At 40.9% G+C, this 14,261-nt stretch overlaps 1 protein-coding gene across 1 annotated transcript in view; it reads left to right on the forward strand.

Annotated features, from left to right (window-relative positions):
* The first annotated feature begins 3,722 nt into the window (after positions 1 to 3,722).
* TCEA1 (transcription elongation factor A1) overlaps positions 3,723 to 14,261 on the forward strand; it is a 58,207-nt gene continuing 47,668 nt past the window's right edge. Inside the window, exon 1 of the mRNA XM_049853771.1 lies at positions 3,723 to 3,974. Coding sequence (XP_049709728.1) covers positions 3,912 to 3,974 — 63 coding nt within the window. The 5' untranslated portion in view covers positions 3,723 to 3,911. The remainder of the gene's footprint in view (positions 3,975 to 14,261) is intronic.

Below are 14,261 nucleotides of genomic sequence, written 5' to 3' on the forward strand. Positions count from 1 at the left end.
CCATGGCATATTTTTCAACTACCAATCCTTCTTCTTTGTTTCCAACTTTCGCAGTCCAATCACCAATAATTACCAATGCATCTTTATTGAGTGTTTGATCAATTTCAGACTTCACAATGTTGGTAAAAGTCTTCAATTTCCTCATCTTTGGCATTAGTGGCTGTTGTGTAAATTTTGATAATAGTTATATTAACCAGTCTTCCTTGTGGGCATATGGATATTACCCTATCACTGACAGCATGGTACTTTAGGCTAGATCTTGAAGTTTCTTTTTTTTTTTTGAGGATGAATGCGATGTCATTCCTTTTCAATTTGTTATTCCCAGCATCATAGATCATAAGATTGTCTGATTCAAAATGGACAAAACCAGTCCATTTCAGCTCACTAATTTCTATGATATGGATCTTTAGGCATTGTATTTCATTTTTGATGACTTCCAACTTTCCTAGAATCATTCTTTGTACATTCCACATTCTGATTATTATGAACATTTGCAGCTGTTTCTTCTTATTTCGAGTCATGTCACATCAGCAAGTGAAGGTCCTGAAAGACTGACTCCATCCATGTCATTAAGGTCGACTCTACTTTGAGGAAGCAGCTCTTCCCCAGTCGTATTTTGAGTGCCTTGCAACCTGAGGGGTTCATCTTCCGGCACTGTATCAGACAATGTTCAGGCTATTCATAATGTTTTCACTGGCCAATTTTTTCAGAAGTAGACCGTCAGGTCCTTCCTAGTCTGTCTTAGTCTGGAATCTCCATTAAAATCTGTCCACCATGGCTGACCCTGTTGGTATTTGACATACCGGTGGGATAGCTTCCAGTGTCACAGCAACACACAAGCCAGCACAGTATGACAAACAGATGAATTTTGGGACCCTTATCTAAATCTTGCAAATGCCGGCCAGAAAGGTTTCACTTGAGAAAGCTGTTTCTAAGGAAGGAATGCATAATTAACTTGTAACTACCCTTTTGTCACATATTCTTACAATTATCACACTGTAACCAATCTGAGGAAGACACATATGTACTTTAATCCCTTTCACGCCCCAACTTCATACAATCCTGCCTTAAGCTGATCTAACTTTGTAACTTCCAATGGCATAGTGTACTTTAAGTTCTTTGATCTTATCCTGCATATAAGTGTCAGCTGCTTCACCGCTTTGGAGCACTGGTTTCTTTCTGAGAGTTCTAGCATATCCCCAGCTTTAGCTGCCTTTACTTTGAATAAATCTCCCTTGATTTTGAACAAAGTACACATTTTTACTGCAGAACAATTCTAAAAAAGCTCTCTCCCCTACATGCTATATTTCTCTTAACCTCCTTTACTTTTATTCATAGTGCTTATTACATCTGAGATATTTGTTTGTTGTCTGTCTCCGTTCACCAAATTAAAGCCTGGGACACAGGAATTTTGCTAACTGTTGTCTTAGTTGCTTAGTGCTGCTATAACAGAAATATGACAATAGGGTGGCTATAACAAACAGAAATTTCTTTTCTCACAGTTTAGGAGGCTGGAAGCCTGAATTCAGGGCACCAGCTCTAGAGGAAGGCTCTTTCTCTGTTGGCTCTGTGGGAACATGTTTGTCTCAGCTTCTCTAACTGGCCGTCCTTAGAGTTCCTGGGCTTGTTGACTGGTTCGCCCCGTCATCCCTAGATAGTGTTGGTCTTCCCTCTGTGTCTTCTTTTTTACGTGCTTACTCTGCTCTTTTGTATCTCAAAAGTCATTGGATTTAGGACACACTCTACACCAATATGGCTTCATTAACATAACAAAGAAAACCCTATTCCCAAAAGGTATTATATTCACAGGTATATGGGTCAGGGCTCCAACACATATTTTGGGGGGACACAATGCAATCCGTAACAACTGTAGTATCCTACAAGAGTGCTTAGCTCAAAGTAGGCATCCATTAAAATTTTGTTGTGTAAATGTAAGAATGAATAAATGAGTGAATGCATTAAAAGGCAACCTACAGATTGGGAAAAGTTATATGTAAGATATATGAGCAAAAGGTTTAGTATCCCAGCATACATGAAAAACTATAAATCAATTAGGAAACAAATTAATTAAAATGGGCCAAGTATGCAAACAGGAAATTTATAGGAGACAAAATCAGTGAACTAGAACTTGGAAAAATCTGCGATTTTAGTATAGAAAGAACATTATTAGGCAGCAGATTTTGATCAATGATAGTTAAATTTCACATGGAATTATGTCTGTAGATAACATGGATTGGTAGTAAAAGGAGGGCATCATGGAGTGATTGAGCAAAGACCTTTTAAAGGAGTTTATACTGTCTCTGGAAACCCTGGTGGCATAGTGGTTAAGAGCTATGGCTGCTAATCAAAAGGTCAACAGTTTGAATTCACCAGGTGCTCCCTGGAAACCATATGGGACAGTTCTACCCTGTCCTATAGGGTCGCTGTGAGTCAGAATTGACTAGATGGCAATGGATTTTTTTTTTTCCAATACTGTTCCTGGGGGCTATGGTTGTTCTGCGGTAGAATTCTCGTCTTCCATACAGGTGACCCCAGTGTGATTCCCAGCCAATGCACCTCAGCTCAGCCACCACCCTTCTGTCAGTAGAGGCTGGCATGCTGCTGTGATGTTAAAAAGGTTTCAGCCACGCTTCCAGACTAAGACGGACTAGGAAGAAAGGCCTGGCGATATACTGAAAATTAGCCAATGAAAACCCTGTGGACCACAACGGTCTGATCCCCTTGTGCATTGGGTCACTATGAATTTGGATGACCCTATGGCAGCTAACAACATACTCTCTTCTATACGTAATGTGGCTGATTCAATTTTCTCCTTTGGCCTTGTGCTGTTAACCATAACTCTTAAGACTGTCAGCTTCCTCATGCGTCTTCATTAGCAGGTGAAATGACTTGTTTAATTTCTTTGATCAGAAGTTTACTGTCAACTATTCAACTATATTTAAAGTACTGTACGTCCAGCAAAGAAACAAGATCAAGTCTCAGTTCTCAACGAACTTACCAATGATTTGGCTTTTAAAAAGGAAAACTTTAAAACAATCGAATCACTACCACAATAGGCCAATTTATAGAAATTAGGGAGAGAGAGAGGAGGGGGCCTGGTGGCAGTTGTTAAGCAGTTGGAAGCCAACAGAGAAAAGATTTGGCAGTCTGCTTCTGTAAAGACTACAGCCTTGGGAGCTCTATGGGGCAGTTCTACTGTCCTACAGGGTCGCTGTGAGTCGGAATCCATTCTATGGCAATGGGTGGGGGAGAGGATGCATGGTTTCCGTTTTTTCCCCAGTAGCTGCGCACAAGGGACCCATCGCTTGGGTTATGACACTTTAAAAACGGTCAAAGCCCCATTCTCCGAACCTGCACCGCTCAGAGATATGGGGGTCTCCAAAAAAAAAAAAAACCAAATCCACTGCCATGCTATTCCGACTCAGAGCGACCCTGCAGGACACAGCAGAACTGCCCTGTAAGGTTTCCAAGGAGCTTAACCGCTGCGCCACCAGGGCTCCACTGGGGTCTCAGTAGGTTTTAAAACCCTGGCTGCCCGCAGGTACCTGGGGAAGAAATCCCTTCCTGGGCAGAGGCCTGCCCTTAGCGAACTTGCCAGCATCACTGGCACGAACTCTAAAGGCCCAGCCCGCGGCTCCTCTGCGCGGACCCTCCCGGAGATCCGCGGTCGATTGGTAGCGCCTGCGTGATGCGCGCGTAGTTCGACTGGCGCTGCCTGCGGTGAGGAGGCGCTGCTGCTGCTGCCGCCGCCGCCGCCGCCGCGGGCTCGTAGCGTGAGGAAGGGCCTAGGCCCGGGCCTGTCGTGTGGGCGCTCACCGGCGCCTGGGCTCGATCCCCGAAGTGCTCTCTGCCGCAGCCTCGCCTGCGTCACGTCCCAGTCAGGACAGGCACGGGGAAAACCTTCCAGAGCCATGGAGGACGAGGTGGTCCGCATTGCCAAGAAGATGGACAAGATGGTGCAGAAGAAGAACGCGGTGAGCGCGGCGAGCGGCTGGGCCGGGCGGGCGGGCGGTGGGGCCAGGTGGGAGGAAGAGCCGCCCTGGGCGGCGGGCCGGGACAGCGGCGGGGGCAGGAGGGAAGCTTTGGCTGCGACGGGGCGGCGGGCGGCGGGGGGCGGAGGGCCGCGGGCCCCGACGGCCGCGGGGGCAGGATGCAGGCCGTGACGGCGGCGGGGCGGGAGGGACCGCGCGCGGGCGACGGGGCCGTGACGGCGGCGAGCAGGGATGGCGGCCGCTTCCGCGGAGTCAGGAGGCGCCCGCCGACCGCCCGTCCCGGGAAAGCCCTCCGGCCGAAGCTACAGCTGCTTTTCCCTCCACACGCGTTAAAGGGTTTTTGGCAGCTAGAAATTACAGCAAATAGAGGTTTGTGATTTGCTTTAAGCCTCGTGTTACCTGTAATAAAAATTAAAGTCCCAGAATCTTGTTTTTGAAGAAGGCTAAACATTCACTTGATTACTTCAGGTATGCTACAGGTTTGTTTAGCAATTAAAAAGATAAAATATGCCAGTATTTTGGGCCATAGCTAGATGTTTTCAAAAAAAGTGGATCTTGTGAGTGGTAGTGTACAAAAGAGCCCTGGTGATCAAATACCACCGACCAGGGTGGACAGATGCCATTGCTAGGGACTTCGTGAGTGGTTTACAGGTAATATCAGTGGCCTTATCTTGTCACTGATGCATGTTTATGTGAGCACATTCTCTTAGGGTTTGTCTGAGGTAGAGTGTGTTCATTGTCTACGTTTTTGTCCACCTGTGTGTGCCACTTTCAGGCCTTTGCATCACCCTCATCTATTTTCAGCCAAACCAAAACCATACCCTCTGCTGTCCAGTCGATACTGATTCATAGCAACCCAGTAGTTTTCAGCCAGACATCCACCTGAATTTGTTCCACCCTGCTTAGCACATTTTCAGTACGAATGTAGCTGAAATAACTTATTCCCATCTATGAAATGAATTCCATGTCAAATTAACATGAAAGGGAGAAGAGATGTTGTGTTTACGTCTGTCAGACTGGTTTGTCCAGCCCTTTTTTTTTTTTAGTTATAAAGCATCCGCAAAACTCTTACCTGGCTCTCCAAAACAGCTATGGGTACATTTCCCAGATTTAGAAACGAAGTCAAGGAGGTTAAGTAGTGCTGTGTAATTTGAATTGAGCCAGGGCCCAGGTTTTCCACTGGATAGCATGCTTCCTGCCAGTAGCGTTAACACTGAATTCTTAAGACTTCAGACACGTTCTGTTCCTCTTTTCATTTAACAGGTGCATTGTCCAGCATTTAATTTTACACTCTGTTAATTTGTATTTGCAATTTTGGCCTTTCAAAATATTTCCTGTTTTTTGTTCTAGCCATTACCTATGCCATTTCTTCTTCCTATTGAAACGGCCCTTTCATTCCCCCATGTCCCTTCATTGCTAGGTGATAAGTTCTGAACGTTTCTGTTATTTGATTGGATTTGCTGATATGGCTGAATATTTGATAGACTGAACGTTTATTTTTGTTTAAACTGGAAAAATTTTCTGTCTTTCTAGATATCCCTGGAACCCTATTGTGGAAACTCCCGGGGAAAAAAGCCTGTTGTTGGATAATTTTTTCCTCAGACTTAGGCTGTAAAAAATGGGTGTTCTTTAATCATCTAACACATTAGGTGTACCTGTCTTTCTCCCTCCCTCTACCCCCTTTTTTTGTTTTTTTCTTTCTTTTACTCTTTCTCTCTGTCTCTTTGTTAGTAGGTGTTTCTTAAGATAATTCCTTAGTGAGCAGGTATGGAGAACACTAGTTTGTATTTTTTTTCAGTTTTCAAGTTATCAGCATATTTTCAAGTCTTTAGTAATGAGTCTGAGGGAAAATGAAGATAAACACCTCAGATAATCCTTAAGTTTCATTTTTCCCCCTCAAATTTAATTTTTTACTAATAGTTCAACACTTTACCAACATGAAAACTTGCTCCTTCCACCCCTAAAAAAGTAAAATTGACTGGCTCTTTTATTTTTTTCTCCTCCTTCTGTTGTATAGAAATTCAAATAGGCAGATGAAATGAAGAGAAAGGGAAGTGGTCTGAATGACTCTCTCCCCAAAGTACGTAATCACCCCATGAGCCACTTTTTTAAGTGTTCAATAATTTAACAGAAGTTGTTTGGGGTGTTTAAAATTGTGGTAGATTTGTTTCTTTTTTTTTATGGTTTCAAGGTTTTCTCTCATGAGCTATTTTTTGTATTATTTTTATACTATGAAAAAGTAAACTTTGCTTGAAGAACAGTAGCTGTCATCTGAATTGACAAATGTAAGTGCTGTTATTGGACATTGTTTTAATAAAACTGTAGGAGTCACATTTAAGTAATAATAAAAATAGCTACGATTTCTTGATCATTACAATGAGCCAGATATTCTGCTAAGTACTTACATAACTTATCTCATTTATTCCTCAGACAACTTTGCAAAGTAAGTGTTATCCTCATTTTAAAAATGAGGAAAATAAGCATTTAGAAAGTTAAGTGAATTGTTTTCATAAGCCACACAGCTATGAAAGTGGCCAGATGAAGGTGTGAATCTAAATCTATTTTGCATCCAAAGCCACTGCTATTCTGATGCTACACTGACTCTCTAGAAGACTCTTGTATCTGTTTTTCAATCATGCATGGGGACAATTAAGTGAATATAAATAGGACCAGGAGGTAAGGGTACTTGCTGTTTTGGGGCAGGCAGTTTCCGTAAACTGACCCTAGTGCAACTCAGAATGTTGCCACACGTGTATACTTGATCTCTGACACTATTCTTTTTTTTTTTTTTTAATAATTTTTATTGTGCTTTAAGTGAAAGTTTATAAATCAAGTCAGTGTCTCACACAAAAACCCATATACACCTTGCTACACACTCCCAGTTACTCTCCCCCTAATGAGACAGCCCCCTCCCTCCCTCCACTCTCTTTTCGTGTCCATTTTGCCAGCTTCTAACCCCCTCTACCCTCTCATCTCCCCTCCAGGGAGGAGATGCCAACATAGTCTCAAGTGTCCACCTGATCCAAGAAGCTCACTCCTCACCAGCATCCCTCTCCAACCCATTGTCCAGTCCAATCCATGTCTGAAAAGTTGGCTTTGGGAATGGTTCCTGTCCTGGGCCAACAGAAGGTCTGGGGGCCATGACCACTGGGGTCCTTCTAGTCTCAATCAGACCATTAAGTCTGGTCTTATGAGAATTCGGGGTCTGCATCCCACTGCTCTCCTGCTCCCTCAGCGGTTCTCTGTTGTGTTCCCTTTCAGGGCAGTCATCAGTTGTAGCCGGGCACCATCTAGTTCTTCTGGTCTCAGGCTGATGTAGTCTCTGGTTTATGTGGCCCTTTCTGTCTCTTGGGCTCGTAATCACGTTGTGTCCTTGGTGTTCTTCATTCTCCTTTGATTCAGGTGGGTTGAGACCAACTGATGCATCTTAGATGGCTGCTTGCTAGCATTTAAGACCCCAGACGCCACTCTTCAAAGTGGGATGCAGAATGTTTTCTTGATAGATTTTATTTTGCCAATTGACTTAGATGTCCCCTGAAACCATGGTCCCCAGACCCCTACCCCTGCTATGCTGGCCTTCGAAGCATTCAGTTTATTCAGGAAACTTCTTTGCTTTTGGTTTTGTCCAATTGTGCTGACGTCCCCTGTCTCTGACACTATTCTTAGCTGCTTTGCAAATACAAATTCTGAGGCCACAATAACTATATAAGGGTAATTCCAAATTTTCAAATATTGGTTTTGTTTTTTTTACTTTTTTTTTCCCTTGTCATTTTGACTTAATGTGAATAACCAAGTGTGACTCTTAATCTGAGCTCACATCTTGGCACCTCTGAATTTAAACTGTGTGCTTTTAGGCAATTTCCTTAATATCTGGAAAAAGTTTTTTCTTGATAGTAAACTGGAGATAACTTAGTAAAGAATAGTGAAAAATGCTTGCAGTGCTTAGAATATAGTCAAGGCTATAAAACAGTCTGGAGTTTTTCTTTATCTGTAAAGGATTTGTGATTCCAATTTGAACTGTAGAAAGAAGAGAAAGGCAAGAATTTAGAGTCTGGAAGTTCGTGAAGAGATTTTCTGGGTCAGGTTTATTTTTTTCATTGAAGACTCAAGGCTGAGTGAAATTAAATTGCAGTGAGAGAAATTGAAATTAAATGTTAGAATTTCTTAGGAGCTAGATTACCTGAAATTTGTACATTTCTCTGTCTTATTGTATGTGGGTTAAAGGAAGTAACTTTGGTATCTGTATCAGAGTTAATTAGCATAAACCAGAATTTAGAATGACTACAAAAATTTTTTTAACAGCTATATTGAGATACAATTCATGTACAATAGAATTTACTCTTTGAAATTACACAGTGTGTTTTTTTTTAGTCTACGTACAGATTTGTACAACCATCACAACTGTCTAATTTTGGAACATTTTCATCACCCTAAAGAGAAGCCCTGTACCCATTAATCAGTCACTCCCTGTTCCCTGGGAATCACTGTCTATATGTTTGCCTGTTCTGGACATGTCATATAAATAGAATTATACAACGTGTGGTCTTTGTGTTTGGCTTCTTTCACTTAGCATAATGTTTTTAAGGTTCATCCATGTCATAGGCACGTATCAGCACTTTATTCCTTTTTATTGCCAAGTGGAATCCCATTGTATGGATATACCATATTTTGTCTATTCGTTTATCAGTTGATAGACATTTGAGTTGTCTTCACTTTTAAGCCATTATGAATAACACTGCTAAGCACATTCATGTACAAGTCATTGTGTGGTCATATATTTTCATTTCTCTTGGGTTTGTACCTAGGAGTGGAATCACTGGGTCAAGTGGTAACTCTTGTGTTTAACCTCCAAGGACCTGCCTGTTTTTCTAAGGGGCTGCACCATTTTACATTCCCGGCAATAGTGTTTGAGGGTTCCAGTTTCTCTATATCCTTGTCAACACTTGTTATTATGTGTCTTTTTATTATAAAACCATTCTACTCTACCTACCTGTTGCCATGGAGTTGGTTTGTGATATGGCATCTCATTGTGGTTTTGATTTGCATTTCCTTAGTAACTAATGAAAGGAGCCCTGGTAGTGCAATAGTTAAGCACTCCACTGCTAACCAAAAGGTTGACGGTTTGAACTCACCCAGTGGCTCGGGAAAAAGACCTGGCAGTCTTCTATAAAGATTACAGCCTAGAAAATCCCGTGGGGCAGTTCTACTCTGTCACATGGGGTCTCTATGAGTTGAAAATTAACTCGGTAGACCCAGCAGCAAGGACTGATGTTGAGCATGTTTTCATGTGCTTTTTTGTCATTTATTTATCTTCTTTGGAGAAATGTCTATTCAGATCTTTTGCTCATTTTTTAATTGGACTATTTGTCTTTTTATTGTTGAGTTGTTAGAGTTCTTTGTATTTTGACTACTGGACCCATGTCTGATACAAAATTTGTAAGTATTGTCTCCCATTCTGTGGGCTGTCTTCACTGTCTTGATTGTGTCCTTTGAAACACAGAAGTTTTTAATTTTGATGAAGTTCAATTTATCTTTATTTTATATTGTTGCTTGTGCTTTTGGTGTAGAATGACTACAGGTTTGAGGTAACATAGTAAGAAATACTGATTCCTAGTTTACAGTTATGTTGCTATAAGTCATTTATAATTTAGCATTTTCTTGTAAGAAAATAAGTAGCATGTTAATTTTTTAAACTTTGGAATCTCATAATAAATCCTACGAAGTGTTTGAGATGATTGAGCTTAAATAATGCTCACTTAAAATACTGGTTTATGATTCTGAGAGTTTTGTTATGGTAGAAACAGATAATTCTTTCTGTATTTTTATATGCCATATCATCCATCTCCTATGTGTTAGGCCCAATATGTCAGTATTTTATATGTGTTGCATTGCCTCATTTTACCATTTCTCGAGACTGGTGTATCATCACCTATGTATAATGAGGAATGCCTTGTTTAATGTGTTCAGCTGCCAACCAAAGGAGCCCAGGTGGTGCAGTGGTTAAGAGATTGGCTGCTAACCAAAAGGTTGGCAGTTTGAATCCACCACCTGCTCCTTGGAAACCCTATGGGGCAGTTCTACTCTGCCCTGTAGGGTTGCTCTGCATTGGAATAGACTCGAAGGCAACAGGTTTGTTTTGGCTAACCAGAAGGTTGGAGGTTCGAGCCCACCCAGAGGCACCTTGGAAGAAAGGACTGGTGATCCTATTTCTGAAAATCAGCCGTTGAAAACCCTGTGGAGCACAGGGTCACCATGAGTTGGAGTCTACTTGACGGGAACTGTATATATAAAGAAACTTCAAAAGGATAAATAACATTCCCATGATCTTATAATTAGTAAATGACAGTGTGGATTTAAACCTAGATCTGTCTTATATATGCCCATGTTCTGAATTGTAGATCCCCCTATTGCTCCCTCCTTATATCTCCTTGAGGAGAGGGGTGTTCGTATCCTAAACTTTTTGTTTTGAATGCTCAGTAGAAGTTTGAATACCATGTTTGGAAAAAATACTTATTTTCCTTAAGAGATAAGAACACCAATGATGTAATAAAATCAAGTACTGTGGTAGTTGCAGTTTCTCTTTCAGCCAGCACTGTGTGAACTAAATTGGGCTCTGGAAATGAAGGTAGAGTCTTTCTTCCTCTTGCATCATTATCTACAAGATGCTGCAGTCTCATAGACTTGACCTTTGGAGACAGGTGATGATTGGAAAAAGATAGAATATAGCTTCTTGTTTGATCATGCTATTCACCCTGTTCACATAGTAAAACTGCCACTGACGGACCTGTGTCATAGGAAGAGCAGTGGTTTAAGGGTCAGGAGACCTTGTCCTTACTTTTATACCACCCACCTGTATGACCTTGGGCAAGTCACTTTCCTTTTGTGGTTTTAAGTGTCTTTCTCTATATAATTGAGCATTTGGAGTAGATGCTTAAAGATTTCTGCAGACTTTAAATTCCCTGAAGTCTGAAAGGATTTGTCTTGCTCATTGCTATATCCTCAGTATTTGTTGAAAGGCAATGTAATGTAATTTGATACAACTGGAGTCAGGTCTCATCTTTTTTACTTATTAATCATTGTGCAAGTTTTTTAACTAGGCTTCAATTTCTTCTTCTCTAAAACAGGGATAATAGAGTACCTGCTTCCATAGGGTTTATTGTGCGATCAAATGAGCTAATGCATATAAAATATTTAACACAATGTCTGGCACATAGTAACGATCAAAGTTTATTGTCACTGAATTAACGTAATTATCTGTGTTTTGCCGTTTTTACTCATTTGGTTCATCATAGTTGTTTACTTTTTAAAGAACCTTGTGGGAAAGACTAATCTTACTTAGAATAGTATAATTATGAAAAAGGTCATAGGTTCATCCCATGAGTGTTGCTTAGCTTTTCTCTCTTCCGTGGCTTGTGTCTCTAACCTCAGTTTTACTGAAGAGGCCTGAATAGAAAGTGACTAAATGAATGCAAATCTATTGCTTCTATTTGGAAACAACTTAAACCTTATGCCACAGTGCTGCTGTTTTAGAATAATCAACTTAATATGTGACAGACAGCATTATTTGAATTTTAGGGTACTCTGCTTTTTTTTTTTTTTTTTTAAAGTTTTATTGAGCTTCAAGTGAACGTTTACAGATCAAGTCAGACTGTCACGTATAAGTTTATATACACCTTACTCCATACTCCCACTTTCTCTCCCCCTAATGAGTCAGCCCTTCCAGTCTCTCCTTTCGTGACGATTTTGCCAGCCTCCAACTCTCTCTATCCTCCCATCCCCCCTCCAGACAGGAGATGCCAACACAGTCTCAAGTGTCCACCTGATACAAAGAGCTCACTCTTCATCAGCATCTCTCTCCTACCCACTGTCCAGTCCCTTCCATGTCTGATGAGTTGTCTTCGGAAATGGTTCCTGTCCTGGGCCAACAGAAGGTTTGGGGACCATGACTGCCGGGATTCCTCTAGTCTCAGTCAGACCATTAAGTCTGGTCTTTTTATGAGAATTCGGGGTCTGCATCCCACTGATCTCCTGCTCCCTCAGGGGTTCTCTGTTGTGCTCCCTGTCAGGGCAGTCGTCGATTGTGTCCAGGCATCAACTAGTTCTTCTGGTCTCAGGATGATGTAGGTCTCTGGTTCATGTGGCCCTTTCTGTAGGGGTACTCTGCTTTTTAAGGGACTCTTAGAAGTGTGATTCTTTATCTTCCCAATTGATCCTTTGTCAGCAATGGATCAGAAAGTCTATGAAGACATGGAAAGAAGAAACGTGTCCATTTTTTCCCTGATTTTATAAAGATTAACACGGTGCATATATCCTATATAGTATCTCCAGAGCGATCTGGGCAATTCCAGGTAATCAGGCATGAACATTTCTGTAGTGAAATGTAGAACTTTCACAGTACGTGGGATAAATAGAACATAAACAGCTTTGTATCAGTTGAGATTACATTTTCCTATAAAATGAGTTTATTAAAAACAAGCAGAATCTTTTGGTTTTGGTGTTTGCAGATACGGGATTGAGGACCTTGCTTGCCCACAAAAATGTCATACCTGTAGAGATTTTTAGTCGTAAATTTAAAGTCAGTCCCTTTAACAAGTTGCCAGTTTTTAGTTGCCTCTAAATAAAAGGAATCGATAGAATTTTAAGATTAGAAGGAATCTTAACCAGCAAATCATTAAAATTCTTTATAGTAACCTGGCCTTTCATTCCTGTTGATTTTACATTTTTATTTATGAGGTACTGGGTTAAATTAAAATCATGTATCTGTTGTTTGTTGCCAGAAGGAAAGTTAATACAGTTGTTCTCCATAGCCAAGTCTAATACCTGTCAACTTTACGCGGGAGAATTACATGATTGGAAGCCTTTACTTGATTTTATATTTAAGAAATAAAATGATACCATGAGATTCCATGCTTGCTTCTTCCCTTGATGCATGGTGAGGGATATACACTAGGGCTTTCTATTTTCTGGTCTCTGCTGTGTTTCATTAATTTGTAGAGTGCCTAGTTTTAACATTTCAGAAATCAGAATGCATTACCTGTATTGTTGGCCAGATGGCTAAAGGTGGTTTACAGTACTTTCACATGCAAAACATCAAATCCAGAGTCAAAGCTGGGTTTGATGTTTTGACTCTGGGTGTCATCGGCTTAGAAAAAATTTCAAGAGACATTAGTGGAATATTCTTTGAAACTGAGGAATCGTATGGTAGTGCAGAGGAGTGGGAATAAAAAACAGCTAGCGCTACAAACTGCAAAGCCAGCCTAAGAGCTAATGGCTCTTAGTTCTTTTATGGATTCTTTTAGGAAATGCAGCGTTTCTGGTGTTCTTAATACAACACTTTGTAGAATAAAAACAGATCCAGTTGCCATCAAGTCAGGTTCAACTCGTGGAGACCCCACGTGTATCAGAGTAGAACTGTGCTCCATAGGGTTTTAAGTGGCTGATTTTTGCAAGTAGATCGCAAAGCCTTTCTTCTGAGGTGCCTCTGGGTGAATTCGAACCTCCAACCTTTTTTTTTAATCAGCAGCCCAGTGCATTAGCCATTTGCACCACTCAGGAACTCTGAAGAAGTCTTAAATAATAGTAATAAAAAAAAAAAGCAATTACAGTAAAGTCTGTTACAACTCATGGTGACCTCATGTTGCGCAGAGTAGAACTGCACTCCATAGGATTTTCTAAATAAATAACTTGGCAGATTGCCAGGCCTTTCTTCTGAGGGGCATCTGGGTGGTTTTGAACAGCCAGCCTTTTGGTCAGTAGCCCAGTGCTTAACCACTTGTGCCACCCAGGGACTTGAAGCAGTCTTAGGAATACCTCAATTCGTTTTGCTCATATTTTCCTTTTTAATATATGTAAAGGGCGATTTAAAAATTTGCCATGTAAAATACTTCTTTCAATAAGCAAAAGAAAGTGATAAGAAAACAGTGGCACAATTTCAGAGTTTTTTTTTCTTTATTGGTGGTATGTAAAATAATGGTGAGTCCAAATACAGTACATTAAGTGAATATTTGGACTAAATGAAATACGATATTTTAAGTGAATGTATTTGTTGTTATTTTTAGGTTATGTTGAGTTGGTTCCAACTCATGATGACCATTTGTATAACGGGACAAAACACTGCCCAGCCCGGCACCATTCTCACAGTCATTATATTTTGAGCCCATTGTTACAGCTACTGTGTCAATCCATCTCAGTCCCCCTGCTGTTTACAAGGTTTTCATTGGCCAGTTTCTTTAGAAGTAGATGTCCAGGTCCTTCTTCCCAGTCTGTCTT

This window comes from Elephas maximus, chromosome 15, assembly GCF_024166365.1.
Source record: "Elephas maximus indicus isolate mEleMax1 chromosome 15, mEleMax1 primary haplotype, whole genome shotgun sequence".
NCBI lineage: Eukaryota > Metazoa > Chordata > Mammalia > Proboscidea > Elephantidae > Elephas > Elephas maximus.